The following is a 21490-nucleotide window of genomic DNA, read 5'->3' as shown; positions in this document are numbered from 1 at the left end:
CTCACTCCACTCAACACCATACACTCATACTCTTAAAGAAGGTCAGTTTCCACTTTCACTCCATCTGAAAATAGAACAGACTGTGCTGTCATTCCTGGTAGGCATCCAGGAAGAGGGGACATTTGACTCAATTTAAATAGTAGTAAAATTCATAAGCCAGACAAAGTAGGATGAAGGTCACAGATGCTCACTTTACACAGAGCTTCTATGATGCATCAGGTGCTGGTGGTGCAACTGTGGACTGGCAGAAATTCCTGGCCTTCTCAAGCTGACTCCCACAAATCTGGAGGAAGAAGGTAAAATGTCACTGGAGACAAAATGTCCAGGGTTTTTACTTGAATTTTATTTATTTATTTTGTCACTACAGTGTGAAAAGTCAGTCACTCAGTCATGTCCGACTCTTTGTGACCCATGTATAGTCCATGGAATTCTCCAAGCCAGAATACTGGAGTGGGTTGCCTTTCCCTTTTCCAGGGGATCTTTCCAACCCAGGGATCAAATCCAGGTTTCCCACATCACAGATAGATTCTTTACCAACTGAGCCACAAGGGAAGCCCAACATGAAGCAAAAGATAAAGAGCCTTGCTAGGTCTCTGCCCTTAGGCATAATCAAGTCTATGTGGGCCACTCCCACTTTCAGAAAACCAGCTCTAGAGAATAAAACCAAGTTGTTAATAATGGGGAAAACTTTCAGTTTTAGGACAAACATTTTGTTTAGATGTGTTACAAGAGCATGTGTTAGTTTTTTATTTAGAAAAAAATAATGTTAGGAAAAACCCACATGCAGGGCATTCCCCCTTGACCAAAAGACCTCTGCCCCGCTCCCCCACCCCAACCTCGCCCTCACACTGGGCTCACCCTTTAACTCCTGTTAGCAGGCAAAATCCTAACTTGGGAATCTTTCAGGGCTTCCCTGGTGGCTCAGAGGTTTAAAGCATCTGCCTGAGATGCGGGAGACCTGGGTTTGATCCCTGGGTTGGGAAGATCCCCTGGAGAAGGAAATGGCAACCCACTCCAGTATTCTTGCCTGGAGAATCCCATGGACGGAGGAGCCTGGTGGGCTATAGGCCACGGGGTTGCAACGAGTCAGACACGACTGAGCGAATTCACTTTCATTTCAGTCCTGAGGAAGGGAGACCCACTTCTTTTATCTCATAACACCAAAGGGGAAAAATGTAAAACCTTCCCTTACAGAGGCCCAGAGAGGATATGCAGGTTGGCAAAGCTCACACAGCAAGCTAGCAGGATGGGACCTGGCATTCAATTCTACTATTTTGGCTCCGTTGTGCACTAAACATTCATTTATTCATAAACATTTATCAACACCATTCTTCTAGGAGCTGGAGATGCAACTGAGAACAAGACCAACTATTTGAAAGGAGCTTACCTTCTTGTGTGAGTGTGTGAATTGTAGGAGAGAGGAAAGGAAACAGTAAACAAAAAAATAACCCACTGGAAAGTATTTGTTTCTGGGCCCTGAGTCCTTGGTGACAGTCTTAGTTGACTTTTCCAGCCACTTCTTTTCCTCTCCCCTAAATGTCTGCTCTATGTCCAATGTGAACCAGCTGTTTAATATATGTATGGTGTTAGCTTCTGCATTGGAAGCCCTTAGTCTCCTATAGCCTAAAAATCCTGTCTTGTGGACCCATCTCCTAACTTTCTCAGGAAAGGGGCATCTTCTGTCCAAAGTGCCAGTCTCCCTATACCAGGGGAACTAATCTTTTCTTAAAGACCCTGCTTAAAAATATTTATACTATGACAATAAAGAGGCAACTTGGAGAATATCACATAAACACATGACCATTTAAAAATGTAAAAATGCTCACATCTTTGACCCACCTAGGGCCTTGCTGTGTGGGCATCTCAGCCTGTGTCCTCCAGGCAGACAACCTCCTGCAACACCCACAGCCCTCGGGTTGCCTAGTCCAATCTCTAGGGGCTCATGGGCTGTTGCTGTGCTAGTGCCTGCAATACACCCTCCAGGGTATTCACTCCAGGTGCCACACCATCCTTTGGATGTGTCAGCTGGACTTAGGGCCTTGCATGGAACTGATAAAGTGAGGCAGAATTCATGGCGAGTGACTCAGAGACTAGGTTGTAGAAGGTAAGTGGTTTCTGTGTGTGTGTGTGTGTGTGTGCATGTGTTAGTATCCTTCTAGAACTTTTGCTCTATTTACCTTGTGACTGGCTTGCTCTGGAGAATCCTGGTGAGTAGCAATTGGCAGCGTGATGGAGAGGCCCACATGCAGGGCTCTGAAGCCTTCTGCCAGCAACTGCATAGAAGAGCTTGGGAGTGGATCCTCCAGCCCCACTTTAAGCTCTGTAACTGTCCCCTCCTGGAGCAAGCTGACAGCCTCCTCCTGGGTGAACTGAATTGGAACCTTTAGGTGCTTCCAGTTCGCTGGGGACATAGTTGACCACTCACCTACTTATTGTCATGGCTTCTTCACTCCAAGCTAGCCTACAATATGAGTAACTAACTGGTTGGATGGCATCACAGACTCAATGGACATGACTTTGAGTAAGCTCTGGGAGTTGATGATGGACAGGGAAGCCTGGTGTGCTGTAGCCCATGGGGTTGCAAAGAGTCAGACACGACTGAGAGACTAAAATGAACTGAAATGTGATATAGGACGCTGGGTTGGGAGGGCAGGTTTTCAGGTTAGGGGATGTGTGCTGACATCTGCCAAGAAGTGGACTTCAGTCATGTATTTTGGCCATGCCATGCAGTATATGGGATCTTATTTCCCTGCATGCACGTGTACCAAGTCGCTTCAGTCAAGTTTGACTCCTTGTGACACTGTGGGCTGTAGCCTGCCAGGCTCCTCTGTCCATGGGGTTCTCCAGGTAAGAATACTGGAGTGGGTTTCATGCCTTCAGCCAGGGGGTCTTTCCGACCCGGAGACTGAACCCAGGTCTCTTGCTCCTCCTACACTGGCAGGTGGGTTTTCTAGCACTAGCACCCCCTGGGAAGGCCCGTAGATCCCTGACCAAGGATATAATCCCAGTTCCCTGCATCCCTGCATTAGAAACATGAAGTCTTAATCACTGGACCTCCAGAAAAGTCCCAGAAGGTGACCTTTGATTGACCAAATTGAGGAGATAAGGGGTCAAAGGAAAGAAATCAGCAGTTCCCAGGACACTGCAGGTGGAAGAGCAGGAACTCTGAGAATAACCATCCAGCCATCCTCAGAGATGTGGACATAACAAATCCTTGCCCCCTTTAGCCACTAATGTCTGCACCGGTTCAATACCCAGTACTAGAAAACTGCAGTGGGCGGTACTTCTGTCTTGGCAAATCTTGCCCATCCTTCATGGTCCTGCGCACTTGCCACTTCCTCCCTCTTCCTTTGTGGAAACCATCATTCCCCCTCTCAACCACACAGCTCTTGATTTCCACCTCTCTTGAGACCCTATAGCATCCACTTCTTAGGGTCAGAAGAGGTCAACATGAGATATTGGGCACATTTACAACCAGAATCTAATTACATCTACTCCCCATCACTCCTCACAGGCCATAGAATGACCAGTGATCTCAAAATATTATTTTTCTCACTCATAAACCCAAGCTATGAATTGTGATGCTTTTTTCTCTGAAAACAAAACTGAAGTTTAAAAAGGATGTGACTTGCAAAGTCACTGAAAAGGGCTGGGCCAGGCTTAGACCCAAATTTACATTCACAAAATAATCCCACCTCCATTTGTACATATTGGTGTGATTGGCTTCTGGAAGGAAAAGAACTTGCTTTCCTACTCTAGATGTGAGAGTTCACAGTACTGGCCCTACCCTACCATCCTGTCCCTCACTCCTGATGTGTGTAGCAGACCCAGTGACCCTGTGGCTCTGGCTTGTTTCTATTCTTCACAGATGTTTTAAGATGAGAGACAGCTCTAAGCTATGCCCCAAACTCCATTCACCCAAACTCCCTAGGTCTCAAATGTAACACAAGCTTTCAGCAATATAATCCATGAGATGTAATCCTTTAGTCACAAAATCTTTCTTCTAGAATCATCTCTGGGTATTTGGGCATGAAACAGTACATTGGTCATCAAGACAGACTCTTCATTGTCAGTGGATTGAGACTCTCCTTGCCAAAATAGAATCTGCATTTGCCCCTGCAGTCTTCCCTCCAAAATACAATCCTTGCCAATATCCAGCTAAACTCTGAACCCTCTTCCCGATACCCATGTATCAGGGCGAGCCTGATGAAGCCTTTGTGGTTCTGCAGGACCAGCATGTAGGCTCCAGGCCTGGCAGTCAATGCTTCCTGGACGCCCCCAACAATGATGGACAGCAGATTGCCACCTCCTTTCCTGCTCAGAATGTGAGCAGCACTCTCCTTGTCTGCTGAGACCAGCCCTGGGGAGAAAGGAAGGTGGTCACATACAGTGTAAAGGAGAAAGAATGGTTCAGGAGTATGTGGCCTTGGTTCTACTCTAGACCTCAGCTGGGAGTCCCATGATGACAGGCTCTGAGCACTACCCCTTTTCCCAACTCTCCCGCCACGGTCATCACTGAGCACAGATCTGTGGGAAATGCTTCTTTGGGTCTCATCTCCTGTCTACCACACATTTACTTGGAAGAAGTACAGAACATTTGACTGCCCTCCTTAAAATCCCTCCTCATGCCTTCAGCCCTCACAATTCCTGGGATACCCAGAGTAGGAGGACTCACCCATTGACATGATGTAATCTCTGAAGAAAGGGAAGCAGAACCACATGTTCAGCATCATCAAATGTGAGCAGATGCCTGGGGAAACTGAGGAGAAGCCCATGCCCTCCGTGCACAAGTTGGTAAAAGCTCCAATCACCCCAATTCCATGAGGGTGGAAGCCAGCAAGGTAGTTCCGGGAGGGGTCCAGCTCGGCAGTCTTGACCAGCTGAAGGGACAGCAACCTGGTGAATCGGGGCTTCATCTTGTGCCTTTGCTGGTCCACCTGCTGACTTTCTGTGCTGACCTCTTTTATGTGTTCCCTGTGCCCAAGTGCTTTCTCACCCCCATGTGAATGTCCTGAGATAAGAGACAGCCTGTCTGAACATCCTCGTTCCTGTTGCAGGCCTGGAGCAGAGGAGCTGCTCTGGGAGAACATGGAATGACGAGGGAGAGAACGGTCCATGAATGGATGAAGTTGATACAGCCCACCAGGGGAGGAAGGGCCCCTGCACAAGGCAGAGGCAAGACTCCTCGGAGGGTGACAGGGACAAAAATCTCTCTTATGTGAAGGGAGACTTCGTCCCAGGCAGAGCCCGCACAGAATGAAGGAACCATCGCAGGAGGGGGTGAGCATCTCTCCAAGAACTGTGGCAGCTGGAGTTCAGTCCTGGGTGGAGGGCTGACCCTTGAATCCCTGTGACTCAGTGTAAGAGACTCCAGTATGCTGGGAAGTGGGGGCAGAGAAGAGGGGCACAAGTCTCTAGTGATGGGAAGGGAGGGCTCAGGGAGGTATCCTGCCAAGTCTGCAGCACTTCTTAACACCTGGTCACAGCCTGCCCACAGCACTGCATCCCTGCTCAGGCTTTGGTCTGCATAGATACTGCTGCTCTGGGATATGAAGTCTTCCCATAGAAACCCAGCCCCTGGACTGAACTTCAGCATGAGGTGGAGGCAGCTTTTTCTGGGGAAAACGCTACCTGATTCTCCACCATTAGCTGCTCAGGAAGCCCATAGGTTATGTTTAGCAAGCTCCAGTGCTCAGACATAGTCTCCTAATTTCACTAGAAACTACTATTAGGTGGCGGCTCTAGAGTAAGAGTCATAAAGCACAAAGACTTGTGATGTGGAGTAGCTGCAGTAGAGTTGTTAGGACAAGGAATGTTGCTTGCCTGCCTTCAAGCCAGCAGCCACTGTAGCTGCCACTGATAATGGGGCTTGAAAGGAATTCAAGATGGAGGAAAATAGGATACTGGTCATAGAGAATGAGGATGCACATCAAAGGAATAATTGCAGTGAGCCCAGATTTTAAATCTCTCCATATATAGAAAACCATTAATATCATTACTTGAGTTTGCTCTTTGGCAGTAATCTTCTGATGTTTAACTACATTTTTTTTTTCCTCAGCAAAAACCTGTAAATCCTGACTTCTCCCTTACCTTTTGGAACAGCTCCTCAGAGATTACTGAGAGGCTATCTCCTGACTACTGTCCTTAGTAAGGTCTCAGAACAAAGCCCCTCATAACTATTAGGTTGTGCATATCTTTTCAGTAGACAGCAGAGATTCCCTGGCCCCCTACCTCCTGCCACCTTAAGATCTCTGCAAGGCTTGCTCCTCAGGTATGTGGATGACTTGGGAGTTCTTTGCCAGTCACAGTGCCACCTGCAGACCTCAGTCCAGGACAGAGGCATCAAATTACATGTCATCTCTCCCTCTGTCTTCTCTGCCTTCTGTAGGTGCTGATGCCAAAGGCCTGCACTGGCCAACAATCCCAAACACTGTGCAGGTGGAATTTTTGCAAATCAGGCTCATTTTCCCAAAATTTCGATAGTGCCCAACTGACAAAACCTCCAGGGGAGATACCTAGCTAGAGGAGGGACAGAAGAGATGTAGATGAGACAGACACAGAGCCATGCCACACATTTTTTCTGCCAGAGATGCCGTTGACTGCAGCTCCAGGGGTGAAATAGAGCCAGAGAGCAGCTTCAGGTGTGAAAAGAGAGCCAGATGCTGTCCTTAGAAGCCCCAGGATCACCTGATGTCTTATGGAATCCACACAACCCGATGATGTATGTGGCAGCATTTCCGCTTTACACATGAAGAAATCGAGGCTCAGAGAGCATGTGTAACTCACCCAAAGTCATACAACTGGCATGTTGCAGACCCTGTATTAGAACCTTTGATGTCCACCTTCAGACATCGAATACATGTCTTCAGACATCAAATACACAGAAGACTATACATTCTTCTCTCCTGTGTCCTAAGCAAAGCCATTTGTCCCTGCCTGGCACTTCTCTGTGTCCCAAATACACTCCCCTTCTTGTCCCCACTGGACAATTAACCATCACAGCTGCTTACATCCAAGGGTTTAGTCTGTCTGAGATTTAAGAAAGGAACCAAAGATCTGTTCACTAAAATTCAGGGGCTGTATCACTAAGGACTGATACTTGGGGCCAGAGTAAGAGATAGGCAGAAGAGGAGTAATCAGACTGTTTTGTGCATCCATGGGAAAACTGAGATTCAGAATGGGCAAAGCTCTGTCCAAGGAAACACAGCATATCAGAGTTGGGGCAGGATACTTCCTGAGGGCTCTCTGTTCTGCTTCTATCCTCAAAGCTAATACACAAACTTTAAAAACAATAAAAGAACCTGCTCTATATCCTTGCTCACATCTTCCTCCACCTCTGGATGTCAGACTCATCATCTGATAAAGTGTGGTCTAGATGCTGTCTTAAAATTTATGTTTATCACAGATTCCTTCGCTCCAAAATTGGACTACTGAAGGTTTTACACCGGTAAGATACTTAAGTGTGCTGCACTACATGGCCTACAAGGTTCCTCAAATCCTGTTCATTCATCAGTCCTCATAGTGGCCTCACCTCACTGAAGTTGGACGACCATAATCAGACAGAAACTGACTCTTCCTCTAGCCACATAGTGGTGATAGCCTATCACCTGTCTCCCAGCCCAATATTCTGCTCACTGCACACAGGGTCACACTTCCCCATGGACACGTGGGGACTACGGTACTGACCACTCCCTAGTCAGCCCCTTACACACTGAGATGGGGAAATAGTCCTTCATGTACTTCCATAAGGTCCAGTGCTTTATGAAAGCACTCTGCCTGCCCCCCTGCTGTGACGTGTCTCGATCCAGGTACCACCAGATCGCATACAGGATACTGATCATCCAGAATCTTGTGAACAGGAGGCCAATGAAGACTACACAGCAGATCAAGTATGGGAAGGGAAGCAGGAACCATTAGTGGTCAGTGGTGTGAAGGAACAAGCTCTCCTTTATGCCCAGCCTGCATTGTCCTGTCCAGTCCTCACCCTAGGAGGAAGAGATCAGCTTCCCAAGGCTCCAAAAGGAGAGAATGCAGTCAACACCACCAGTGTCACATTGAGAGCCTGGAGCTGGCCTAAATTCAAACACGCATTCTCCCACTGCAGCAGACTGCTTTCTCAGTTGGTCTTGCCTTTCCACCTCCCTCTCTGTATTCACCAGGTGCTCAATAAATGCCTAGTGGAAATGTAACAGGATGAACTCTTTCTGGTATCCATTCTTTAGAACCCCAGAGAAAAGATATTCTTTCTAGCCAGTACACTTCCTAACCCCAGCCCATCTTTCCACAGATAATTCCACCATGAAAGTGAAAGTGAAGTCATGTCCAACTCTTTGTGACCCCATGGACTGTAGCCTACCAGGCTCCTCCGCCCATGGGATTTTCCAGGCAAGAATACTGGAGTGGGGCGCCATTTCCTTTTCCAGGAGATCTTCCTGATGCAGCGATTGAACCCGTGTCTCCCACATTGTAGGCAGACCCTTTACCATCTGAGCCACAGGGAAATGTATATCCCCTCTTTAGTTAAAGTCTGCCCGTGACTTCTCATAACTTTGACGCTCAGCTCAGGCAGGTCAGCCTGGCCTCAAGCTCCCTACTGCTGGTCAGACTCCTCTTACTCCATCCTCACTCACCCATCTGCAGCCCATATTCTGGCCACACTAATCTGCTCAGTGTGGATACAACTCCCTGAGCTCTTTAGCTTTTGCTGAACTCTTTCCTCTGTTGCCAGGCCCTGTCCTGGTGAAGGAGGGAGGGAGGAAGAGGGCTGCTCATGCCTGGCCTGATCATCAGGAGTGCAGCAGTTCTAGGAGCAGTTGCAGTGAGGAATTCCTCTCAGACTTAAGATTCTGAGTCCTTTTCATGGGCGAATCTCAGCTTTGACTTAGGGTGAGGTGGTCTGTGGGGCTATCTTTAATCTGATGCCAATGGAGCCTCACTGTTAGAGAATACTGCATCTTTTCCATTCCATTCCCTACACTCAACATCATGTGCTCATACTCTTAAAAAAGATCAACCACCACTTGTAGTCTATTTGAAAGTAGGGTAAACTGGGCCTGTCATTCATGGCAGAGGAGACTTTTGACCCAGAGGAGACTTTTGACCCAGTCTGCGTAGTACTTGAATGTGCGCTAAATTGCTTCAGTGGTGTCTGATTCTTTGCAACCCTATGGGCTGTAGCCCACCAGGCTCCTCTGTCCAGAGGATGCTCCAGGCAACACTGGAGTGAGTTGTCATGCCCTCCTCTAGGAGATCTTCGAGACCCAGGGATCGAACTCACATTTCCTGAAGCTACTGCACTGGAGGAAGATTCTTTACTGCTGAGCCACCAGGGAAGCTCAGTCTGAGCAGGAGCAAAATGCTTAAATCAAAGTAGTTTGGGGCTCACAAAGGTTTGCTTTCTATAGAGTACCTACAATGTGCCAAGTGGTGGTGGTACAGCTGTGAACAATGGACAGGAGTTCCTGCCCTCATGGTGCTGACTTCAGTGTTGTGTTTGGTACTTTGTTTAGTTATTTAATTTTTATGGTGGTAAAATATATTTAACACAATACTTATCATCAGAATGACTCTTCAGTATTTTCTTTTTAAGTTTTCATTAAAGTATAGTTCACTTACAATGTGGTATTAGTTTCAGGTGTATAGGGAAAAAATCTGTTATACACATAAATATATCCACTCTGATTTTTCTTTTTATTCTTTCCCCATATAGATCATTACAGAGCACTGAGTAGAGACCCCTGTGATATACAGCAGGTTTTTAATGTTATCTTTTGTATATACAGTAGTGTTATTTGTTAGTCCAAATCTCCCAATTCATCCTTCCCCCTTATCCCCTGGTAACCGTAAGTTTTTTTTCTGCTTCTGTTTTGTAAATATGTACATTTGTACCTCTTTTTTGATTCTGCATATAAGTGATATTTGTCTTTCTTTGGTGATCTTCACTCAGTTTTGCAAACTCTAGGTCCAAACTCTAGGTCCATACAAATGCCTTAATTTGTCCCTTTTTAGGACTGAGTAATATTCTGTTACCTATATTACCACATATTTTTTATCCATTATTCTAATGGATATTTAGGTGGCTTCCATGTCCTAGCTATTGTAAATGTGCAGTTATAAACATTGGGGTGCTTGTATCTTTTCAAATTATGGGCTCATGAGAGAGGTCTTATGGAGAAAAGTATGGAGATTTCTTATAAAACTAAAATAGAGCAACCATGGTATCCACCATTCCCACTCCTGGGAATATACTTGGAATGGTTTTTGAGAGTCAATTTGGCAGCATTAAATTAATTCACACTATTGTGTAAGTATACCAGCCTTTATCTCAGAACTCTTGTCATCTTCCTAAACTGAACCTCTGTACCCATGAAACAAGAACTATCCACATCGAGAGAATAGAACCAAGTTGTTAATAGCAGGTCCTTATAGGGTAGGATTTGGGGGAAGTCTTTGACTTTCAGAACACACATTTTATTTCAATGTGTTAAAATAGCATGCATTTGTTTTTCAGTCAGAAAAAGAGAATTTAAAAATGAGGCATTTCTACTTGGCCAGAAACAACACCCCCCATCTAAACATCTCTCTCACTCTGGGCTCACCCTTTAATTCTTGTCAGCAGGCAAAATCCTAACTTGGGTGTATTTTCAGTCCCTGAAGAAAGGAAACACCTTTCCCTTCATAACACCAAGGAGAAAAGATGCAAAACCCCACTTTACCAAGACCCAGAGAGGGTATTCAGGTTGCCTAACCTCACACAGAAAGCTAGTAGGATGAGTGATGGTTTCAATTCAACTATTATGTCCATATCATGATCTCAACATTCATTCATTCAACAAACATTTAGCAACATCAACTCTTCTAGGAGATGGAGATGCAGATGAGAACAGACCAACAATGTGAAAGGAAGTTACCCTCCTGTGTGAGTATGTGAATTACAGAGCAGAGGAAATAAACAGACTAAACAAGTAATCCACTGGAAAGTATTTTTTTCTGGGACCTGAGTCTTCAGGGACAGGTCCTTGTTGACCTTTCTGGCCGCTTCTTCGCCCCTCCCCAAACACCTGCTCTATGTCCAGCATGAACCATCTGTTTACTATATGTGCAGCATTTACTGGCTTCCTGGAAACCCTTACTTTTGTGCCATTTTGTACATTCTGCCCTGTAGACTCATCTCCTAATATCAGTGAAAAAGAGCTCCTTCTCTTCACCCATTCCCAGTCTCCCTAGGCAGAAGTAAGTAATCCTCTCCGAAAGGGCTGAATTGCAAATATTTCAGATATTGGGGCTCAAGAGGCAACTTGGAGGATACTACACAGACACAAAATCATTTAAAATGCAAGCATTTAAAGTGTAAAAGCCATTCCTCGCTCATGGGCTGTACAAATACAAAAAAAATCAGGGGGCTGGTTTTCACCCATGAGTCTACATAGTGATCGCTATTATAGATTGTAACCTTGTAATCAAGCAGGACCTATGCAGTCTTCCTGGAAAATATCCCTCATGTCCTCTGCCTACCTCTTATTTGTAGAAAATCTTCAGCTTCCTAAGCCTTCACCAAATTTCAAAAATAAAGACAAAAAGAAAAGAAAACAGTCAAGCAAGAAAATAAATAACAGTTTAACCATTCCACAAATTTCAAAGACTGTTAGCTTGTTCCCAAGAGCCATAGATAATATTGAGACTCATATTTGAATGGTTTTGCAGATACTGAACCCCCAGCAGGTGGAGGAAGTTGCTCACCAGCCCATAGACTTCAGACAAGGGGAAATCAGAAAGCTGATGATGATGACTCCCAGTTACCTCACCACCAAGCAATCAGATGATTCTCTAGAAGCTGATCACGCACCCAGCATCTCTACCTCACCCAGTCTCTAGACACTGTTTCCTGGTAATCAAAGAGATTTCAGGCATTTTGAGCTTTAACTCTCTGTACTCCTTGCTTGGATCCTGTATTAAAACCTGCAGTTTCTTTTACCACAACCTAGTGTCAGTAGAGGGGCTTTACTGTGTTCCCACAGCAGGCGCAAATTTGATTTGGCAACAACTGCTCCCTATCATCCCTCTCCCCAACACCCCAATACAGAAGATCCCTAAATTATAGCTTGTCTCCCACAGATTGGACCTCCTGTTCCTAAAGCCATCTTGGGGATCCCCTTTGCCTTGGGATAAAGGACAAGGATCTGTTCCTAGCATTAGAGGATCCAGATGCCTTTTCTCAGCTTCCCTCTTTCTAGCACAATGTCCAGGGTTAGTTGACTCTCTGTCCTCCTCCAGACACTCCCAGGTCCCAGGCTGGGCTGACGTGGGCATGGACAGTCAGAGACACTCCTGTTGGCAAAAATTCACCAAGGCCATGAGAGCAAAATGTCCCTCATCCCAGGTGACCCCCAGGCACTAGATTCAGCACCTGCCTTGGAACCTGGGCCCATGGCCTCCCAGTCCCATCTCAGCTTTCCTTACACAGGATCAAGAAACTGAAGATCCACTTCAGGACCTCTAAGGTCTGCAACCTGTGCTCCAGGGGCACAAACAAAGGTGCAAACTCCACTGTGTTGATTCCTCTGCTTGCTTGGGAGGCTTCTCTGAGCTCAGCTGTGGTGTGAGATACCTGCCAGTTTTCGTCCTGACAGAGGTTACTAAGCATTTATAGGGGCTGGGGGTGGGTGTCCATCCAGCCCTAGGATCTCATTGCAACAACCTGGCCACCATCAATATCTTATATAAAATCTTTAAAATTACCTGGCTTGGAGTAAACTCGTTACAGAGCAAGAGAAGTACAGTGGACTCTTCAGGCAATACATTATCTGCCAGATTACCTTCGCTCAAATCTTGCCCATTACTTGGCAAGTGAAGCAGCAAGTAAAGAACAATCCTGCCCTCTTTTCACCTACCGTATTACTTGGCTGCAGTAATTGTCTTCTTTCACCTGCCAAATCCATGGTTCTCATTTATAAATATGCAGTTCAGTTCAGTTCAGTCACTCAGTCGTGTCCGACACTTTGCGACCCCATGGACTATAGAACGCCTTGCTTCCCTGTCCAACGCCATCTCCCAGAGCCTACACAAACTCATGTCCATTGAGTCGATGAGGCCATCCAAACATCTCATCCTCTGTTGTCTTCTTCTCCTGTCTTCAATCTTTCCAGCATTAGGGTCTTCTCAAATGAGTCAGCTCTTCACATCAGGTGGCCAAAGTATTGGAATTTCAGCTTCAGCATCAGTCCTTCCAATGAATATTCAGGACTGATTTCATTTAGGATGGACTGGTTGGATCTCCTTGCAGTCCAAGTGACTCTCAAGAGTCTTCTCCAACACCACAGTACAAAAGCATCAATTCTTCAGCGCTCAGCTTTCTTTATAATCCAACTCCCATATCCATACATGACTACTGGGAAAACCAAAGCTTTGACTAGATGGACCTCTGTTGGCAAAGTAATGTCTTTGCTTTTTAATATGCTATCTAGGTGGTCATAGCTTTTCTTCCAAGGAGCAAGTGTCTTTTAATTTCGTGGCTGTAGTCACCATCTGCAGTGATTTTGGAACCCCTCCCCCCCAAAAAAATAAAGTCTGTCACTGTTTCCATTGTTTCCCCATCTATTTGCCATGAAGTGATGGGACCTGATGCCATGATCTTCGTTTTCTGAATGTTGAGCTTTAAGCCAACTTTTTCACTCTCCTCTTTCACTTTCATCAAGAGGCTCTTTAATTATTCTTTGCTTTCTGCCATAAGGGTGGTGTCATCTGCATATCTGAGGTTATTGATATTTCTCCCAATAATCTTGATTCCAGCTTGTGCTTCATCCACTCCAGCGTTTCTCGTGATGTACTCTGCATGTAAGTTAAATAATAAACAGCCTTGACGTACTCCTTTCCTGATTTTGAAGCAATCTGTTGTTCCATGTCCAGTTCTAATTGTTGCCTCTTGACCTGCGTACAGGTCAGGAGGTCTGGTATTCCCATCTCTTGGAGAATTTTCCACAGTTTGTTGTGATCCTCAACAAACTGTGTCAAAAGCTTTGGCATAGTCAATAAAGCAGAAGTAGGTGTTTCTCTGGAACTCTCTTGCTTTTTTGATGATCCAGCAGATGTTGGAAATATGCTCTCTGGTTCCTCTGCCTTTTCTAAATCCAACTTGAACATCTGGAAGTTCACAGTTCATGTACTGTTGAAGTCTGGCCTGGAGAATTTTGAGCTTACTTTGAAAGTGTGTGAGATGACTGCAATTGTGCGGTAGTTTGAGCATTCTTTGGCATTGCCTTTCTTTGGGATTGGAATGAAAACTGACCTTTTCCAGTCCTGTGGCCACTGCTGAGTTTTCCAAATTTGTTGACATATTGAGTGCATCACTTTCACAGCATCATCTTTTAGGATTTGAAATAGCTCAAATGGAATTCCATCACCTTCACCTCCACAAGCTTTGTTCATAGTGATGCTTCCTAAGGCCCACTTGACTTTGCATTCCAGGATGTCTGACTCTAGGTGAGTGATCACACCCTCATGATTTTCTGGGTTGTGAAGATCGTTTTTGTATAGTCCTTCTGTGTTTTCTTGCCACCTCTTCTTAGTATCTTCTGCTTCTGTTAGGTTCCATACCATTTCTGTCCTTTATTGTGCCCATCTTTGCATAAAATGTTCCCTTGGTATCTCTAATTTTCTTGAAGAGATCTCTAGTTTTTCCAGTTCTGTTGTTTTCCTCTATTTCTTTGCATTGATCACTGAGGAAGGCTTTCTTATCTCTTCTTACTATTCTTTGGAATTCTGCATTCAGATGGGTACATCTTTCCTTTTCTCCTTTGCTTTTCATTTCTGATACCTGAATGGTCTATTGATTTTCCCTACTTTCCTTAATTTAAGGCTGAATTTGGCAATAAGGAGCTCATGATCTGAGCCACAGTTAGCTCTCAGTCTTATTTTTGCTGACTGTATAAAGCTTCTCTATCTTTGGCTGCAAAGAATATTATCAATCTGATATCAGTATTGAACACCTGGTGATGTCCATGTGTAAAGTCTTCTCTTGTGTTGTTGGAAGAGGGTGTTTGCTATGACCAGGGCATTCTCTTGGCAAAACTCTATGAGCATTTGCCCTGCTTCATTCTGTACTCCAAGGCCAAATTTGCCTGTTACTCCAGGTGTTTTTTGACTTCCTACTTTTGCATTCCAATCCCCTATAATGAAAAGGACACCTTTTTTGAGTGTTAGTTCTAGAAGGTCTTGTAGGTTTTCATAGAACTATTCAACTTCAGCTTCTTCAGCATTACTGTTTGGGGCATAGACTTAGATTACTGTGATATTGAATGGTTTGCCTTGGAAACAAACAGAGATCATTCTGTCACTTTTGAGATAGCATCCAAGTCTTGCATTTGGGCCTCTTTTGTTGACTGTGATGGCTACTCCATTTCTTCTAAGGGATTCTTGCCCACAGCAGTAGATATAATGGTCATCTGAGTTAAATTCACCCACTCCAGTCTATTTTAGTTCACTGATTTCTAAAATGTCAAAGTTCACTCTTGCCATCTCCTGTTTGACCACTTCCAATTTGCCTTGACTCATGGACCTAACATTCCAAGTTCCTACGTAATATTGCTCTTACAGCATCAGACTTTACTTCTGTCACCAGTCACATCCACAGCTGGGTGTTGTTTTTGCTTTGGCTCTGTCTCTTTACATCAGGGTTTGGCATAAGCCCTCTTGGAGGAGGTCACCATTAACCCCACAATAGAGCCAGCACAACTTACACAGGACTGGGAAACAGACTCTTGGAGGGCACAAATAAAACCTTGTGTGCACCAGGATCCAGGAGAAAGGAGAAATATGCAGTACCAGCTCCCATATAAATATCTCTCAGCCCCACCACCTCCTCCATCTCCTGCCCTGTTCCTTAATTTGCCTGGACAGCACAACTCATGGAAGAGCCATCCAATTTCCATACCCTCCTCTCCCATTCTGTCCTCCCTCTTCCAGACTTCAGATGCCACTGTTCCATGGAACTGCCCTTGACAAGTTCACCACTGGCCTCCATGCTGCTGAATCCATGGTCAGTTCTCAGCTGTCATCTTTACCTCTCAGCAGCCTCAAACATAGTTGCCCCTCCCTCATTGTTGAAACAACCTCACCTGTGGACACCACACTCTCCTGGTTTCCCTCCTGCCCCTCTGGCTACCCCTGGGTCTCCATGGTGGCTCTTATCCTTCACCAGGCTAAGTGTTTGAGGGCCCTTCTGTTCCCTCAATCCCTGGATCCTACCTATTCTCTCTGCCTTCTCTCCCACAAAGACCTCTTCCAGGCTCATGGCCTTGGAGTCTGTCTACAGAACGAACACTTCCAAACTGCATCTCCAGCCTGACCTCCCCTTGTGCTCCAGACTTGACTATGTAGGTGAGTACTTGACAACCTCCCTGGTAGTCTTCTCTGCACCTTCGTCACCTGTCTAAAACTGAACTGACTTCCCCTCACCTGCCCATGCTACAGTCTCCACATAGCCACAGAGCTTTCCAAAGTGGTCACACAGGGAATATCCTGGTCATCCAGTGCTTAGGACTCTGCCTTTCACAGTTGATTGCCTAGGTGCCTTGGAAACTTCATTGTGTTACACTGCTTTCCTAATGGAGTTTGAATATATTTGAAAATGTTTATCAGTTCAGTTCAGTTCAGTTCAGTCGCTCAGTCTTGTCCAACTCTTTGCAACCCCATGAATCGCAGCACGCCAGGCCTCCCTGTCCATCACCAACTCCCGGAGTTCACCCAGAATCGTGTCCATTGTGTCAGTGATGCCATCCAGCCATCTCATCCTCGGTCGTCCCCTTCTTCTCCTGTCTCCAATCCCTCCCAGCATCAAAGTCTTTTCCAATGAGTTATTTCTCCACTGACCTCCAGTAGCATATTGGGCACCTACTGACCTGGGGAGTACCTCTTTCAGTATCCTATCATTTTGCCTTTTCATACTGTTCATGGGGTTCCCAAGGCAAGAATACTGAAGTGGTTTGCCATTCCCTTCTCCAGTGGACCACATTCTGTCAGACCTCTTGAATATCATATCATCTAAGTTCATACTCTACTCTTTGGATGATTTAAATATCTTTTGCATCGGAAATCTGATTTCCACCCCCACAGCCAGTCACTTTGATGGATTCTGCTGACAGTATTCTCACTGGTCCCTGTCCCTGTGCCCTTATTCATCCCATAGACTCAAAAGCCCAAGGGATCATAGGTGCTTGCACAAGCTAGAGAAAAGTAGTACCAAGGTTTGTCACAAAAATGTAGCACTAATTTATACTTTTCCCAGAATGTTTGCAGTATCCTCTCTGGCCCTTGGTATGTACAAACATCTTATTGATAGCAAGTAAAGTGATATTAGGTTCTGGTCTTGATTTCCATTTCCTTATCATGAATGCTAAACATGGCTTCATTCATTGCATTTCCTCTCTGTGAAATGTTTTGAGAGGAGGGAAGAGAATGGAATTGGGCTGAGGAAGAAGTTGAATCAAAATGGCCCATCAGAGTGGTTTTGAATAGGGCTAAAGTGGCCAAGGCTGACCTCCCACCTGAATCTGTCTTAGGATCAGTTGCCCCTGTGCAGGCAGCTCTGCAGCTTGGACCAACCCTCCTTCCTTGAAGGTGCATCTGGGAGTCATTTTCCAAGGTCCTCCCTCAAGGCAGATTAGAAGAGCTCTGATGAGAGTTGAGACCAGTCCTGCATTGGCCACTTTCCAGCTGTGTAACTTCAAACAAGTCCTTCCCTTCCCAGGGACCCTCATCCTACCAGGTATCAGGGGGAGACACAGCCTCTAGTGACCTGTGTACAGCACTCAGCAGTCGACCAGGGTTTCTGTGCCCCTCACATCACAACCTCCTTACAGGCCAACAGCCAGGCAGCACCATACTTCCTGGGGCAGTAAGGCTCCTGTGTGGTCTGAGGACCTGCCTGTGTCCACGAGTTGCCTGTTACTGGTTCCTGACAAGGTAAGTACAGAGTTGGAGAGGACTGCTCAAAAACCTTAGAGCAACGTGGCACTGTAGTTCTATATGTAATTAAACTAATAATTTAAAATTGGATTGAATTCATTTTCTTTGTTTTCTTCATTTCTGGGTAATTTATATTGCATTTTACAAATGGGTGGCTTCCTGATTGCTCAGTGGTAAAAATTCTGCTTGCCAATGCAGAAGACATGAGATTGATCCCTTGGTCAGGAATATTTCCTGGAGAAGGAAATGGCAACTGAGTTCAGTATTTTGGCCTGAGGAATCCCATGGACAGAGGAGTCTGGTGGGCTATACTTCATGGGATTGCAAAGAGTTGGACATGAATTAGTGACTAAATAACAGCAAAGAAAAGTCCATCGTTGGTTAGAAAAAAGAAATAATACAAAAATCTGGACCTGTACCACGACATATTGAGGTGATATGCCCACTAACTAGGGCAACTCCAATAAGAACATCAGACATTTTTAACACTATTTGAGGGAGGTGGCCCTTTTGATCCTTCATACTGATATTTACTGATAAGTCCAGGTTTCGGTGATGTTTTGTTCTATTCAGGGCCCCTTTTAAAAGAGCTGAGAGAAGGAATTTTCCTGCCCATCTATTTCTATCCATTCTCTCACTGGGGATATAACATGACTTTCGTGGCACCTGTTCAACTTGTTGAAGAAGGAAACACTCAGGTTAGCTCTCTGGCCGAGAGTGCGGGGAAGACATAAATCTAAGAAAACTCCAAACTAAGTTGGTGATTGACACAAACCTTCTCAGGTCTTTTAAATCCATTTCCAGGCATTTACAAACAGAAGGGATAAGGAAGAGCTGGCATTGGTTGTGCCCTCATTTAGGGATGAAGCTGTCATAGGTGCAGACAGGAGGGAAAGAGAGCTGTGGGTGCACACAGCGCAGGCGGTGTCGGGAGCCCGTGGCTACAGCTGGTGCCGTTGCTATTTTCAGTGTGCGGTTCTCCCGAGTTTGAGGCCACAGTAGGCAGGGTGAGAGCAGGACGCCTGCGCAGGCAGCTTTTACACTGGGACCAGCATTCTAGGTATGGACTTCATCTGCATGAAGAGGTCACTGTCAGTTACACTGAGATACTGTGTGTGCAGCATCCACCCAGAGCCCAGCATGTAGCGGGTTCTTAGATAGTGGCTCAGAGAGCTGACTCTGCCCTGCTGTGGGGTCATTAAGACAGATGCTCAGTCCAGCCTGAGGCATCCACTGCGCCTCCATCTGGTCCATGACATGCTCCAGCTCAAGCACCTCCCAGGGCTCCTCCCTACCCAGGGAATAAATTCCTGACCCCTGGACTGGACAGTAGTTCCCCCAGACAGCAGGCCAGGCATCCTCAAGGACCCCATCTTCCCTGATCCCCCTCTATCGCAATAGAATTTTGTTGCACAAAGACCTAAACCTCAGCCTCCTGTTCCCTAAACCTCACCTTGACCATGACCCTCACCAGGAAGTCTCAACTACGTGTGCTCTGCCCTCTCTTTCCTCTCTGTCTTTGCTCCATCACCATCTCCCATGCTCCCACCTCTGCATCCTCTTGATGCCTAGCAAAGCCCAGTCCTCCTGAGATGGTGAGGCTGTGTTGGGCCACATGGCTGCTGGAGACCTGTGCTGCTTGTCCTTTGTCCCACTTGTCATGTTCCAACAGTGTCACCAGGTTGGGCACCAGTAGGTCCTTTGTCCCTTGTGGGTAATGAGAGCTGAGAACTTGTTTCAGGTCAAAGGGCAGCCTGATTTCAGGAGGAGACTCAAGCTCATCCCAACCCTGAGAGCCTCTGAGCCTCTCTACAACAGCTGACAACTCCTGTGTTCCTCAGGCTGTCTGAGTCAGCCTGTGTGTTGTTGGGAGATCTTCCAACAAGACAAGTCCTCTCAGGAAGGCTGGGGTCACTGAGAGGGTATCAGTTAGCAGGTGCTTTGTAGTATTGGACCTTTGAAGCTCTTGACTCTCTGTACACTTGGGAAGGCTGACTTTTTAACAAACTTCCAGGTATCTGTGCTTAAAACACGAAAGAACATTTTTGTTCACACAAAGTGCAGTGCAGATATAACTATTTGAGTACCTCTGTAGGTACAACTACCCTGAGATCAGGCTTTATGCTCCATCCTTGTATGGCTCCAAGTTTACAGTGATGTGGGAGATCCCTTTTCCTCTGGCCCAGATAGTCTTTCCCCATCCCCAGTCCCCATCCAGGTGCCCTCAGTCAGATGATCCCAGCCAGTCCTGGGCTCACAACCATGATTCCAACCTCTGACCTGGGCTCACACCTTGCCCTACCTGGAACTCTGATGTGTGGGCATCTCTGCCTGTGTTCTCCAGGCAGACTGCCTCCTGCAACATCCACACATTGAAGTTGCCTAGTTTAATTTCTGAGGGCTCATGGGCTGTTGCTGTGGTAATGCCGACAAGATGTCTCCAGTGAAATCACCTCCAGGTGTCACATCCTCCTACTGAGTGTGGCTTGGACTTAAGGACTCACATCCAACTGAGAGCATAAGGTAGAATTGATGCCAAGTGACTCAGAGGTTAGGTAGCAGAGGTATATGGCTCGCTCTGTCTCCATCTCCCTCTCTGTCTCTCACTCTCCTTCATGACTGGCTTGCTCTGGAGAAGTCTGATGAGTGGCAACTACCAGGTAATCGACAAGCCCACAAGCAGGGCTCTGAAGCCTTCTGACAGAAGGTTTGTGAGTGAGCTTGAGAGTGGGTCCTCCAGCCCAAATCAAGGCTCTTGTCCCCCGACACTAGAACAGGTTGGCTGGCTCCTCATGAATGAACTGAGTAGGAAGCCTCAGTTGCTCTCAGCCCCCAGGGCATATAGTTGATTACTCATCCATTAATGTTCATGGTCTTTCTACCCCAAGTTAGCCCACAACATGAGTAACTGACTGTGATCAGGACAGTTAGTTGGGAGAGCAAGGGATCAGAACTGATGGGGTAGTGTGGTGCTGACTTGACAAATGAGGTGAAATTGATTTCCCAAATTGAGGAGATAAGGTGTCCAAGGAAAGAAATCAGCAGTTCCCAAGACATGGTATGTGAGAGAGCAGAAACTCATAGAAGAACCGCCAAGCCACCCATAAAAGTGAGGACATAATAACTCCTTGCTGCCTTCAGACACTAAGGTCTGAAGTGCTTCATTACCAAACACTGAAAAGTTGCAATGGGTGGGAATTAACCTCCTTGGCAAGTCTTGCCCTTCCTTCATGGAACCACCCACCTCTTACCTCCTCCTTCCTTCCTAGTGGAAACCATCACTCTCTATTTCAAGCCTCCTGTTCTTGATTTTCACCTCCCTTGGGAAAGAATAGCACCCACATGATCAGGTCAGAACAGGCCATCATGAGATGCTGGGCACATATATGACCTGACTTCTAATTACACCTGTCCCCAACATTCCCTGTTGGCTCAGATGGTAAAGAATCCACCTGCAATGCAGGAGACCTCAGTTCAATCCTTGGGTTGATAAGATCTCCTGGAGAAGGGAACAGCTTACCCACTCCAG

At 46.0% G+C, this 21490-nt stretch overlaps 1 protein-coding gene across 2 annotated transcripts; it reads right to left on the bottom strand.

The window, feature by feature from the left end:
- Positions 1-3854: 3854 nt before the first annotated feature.
- Positions 3855-8126, bottom strand: LOC120876783 (2-acylglycerol O-acyltransferase 2-like). Of its 2 annotated transcripts, XM_040258874.1 has the most exons (3): positions 7713-8126; positions 4676-4880; positions 3855-4360 (listed from the first exon to the last, which is right to left on the bottom strand). In XM_040258874.1, the coding sequence occupies exons 1-3, from the start codon at positions 7839-7841 to the stop codon at positions 4050-4052; spliced, it is 645 nt and encodes a 214-aa protein (XP_040114808.1). In that variant the 5' UTR covers positions 7842-8126; the 3' UTR covers positions 3855-4049. The 2 variants fall into 2 exon arrangements, with proteins under 2 accessions (XP_040114808.1, XP_040114807.1); XM_040258873.1 differs by lacking the exon at positions 7713-8126 and having other exon boundaries at positions 4676-5624.
- Positions 8127-21490: the final 13364 nt, after the last annotated feature.

This window comes from Oryx dammah, unplaced genomic scaffold (assembly GCF_014754425.2).
Source record: "Oryx dammah isolate SB20612 unplaced genomic scaffold, SCBI_Odam_1.1 HiC_scaffold_17, whole genome shotgun sequence".
NCBI lineage: Eukaryota > Metazoa > Chordata > Mammalia > Artiodactyla > Bovidae > Oryx > Oryx dammah.
The sequence above is the reverse complement of the archived record's forward strand: the minus strand, read 5'-3'. Positions and strand labels throughout refer to the sequence as shown.

Coding starts and splice junctions, on each gene's coding strand:
- LOC120876783 (XM_040258873.1), bottom strand. CDS start 5,288: ATGCTCACCCCCTCCTGCGATGGTTCCTTCATTCTGTGCGGGCTCTGC. Junction 4,361..4,675: donor AGATTACATCATGTCAATGG/GTGAGTCCTCCT, acceptor CTTTCTCCCCAG/GGCTGGTCTCAGCAGACAAG.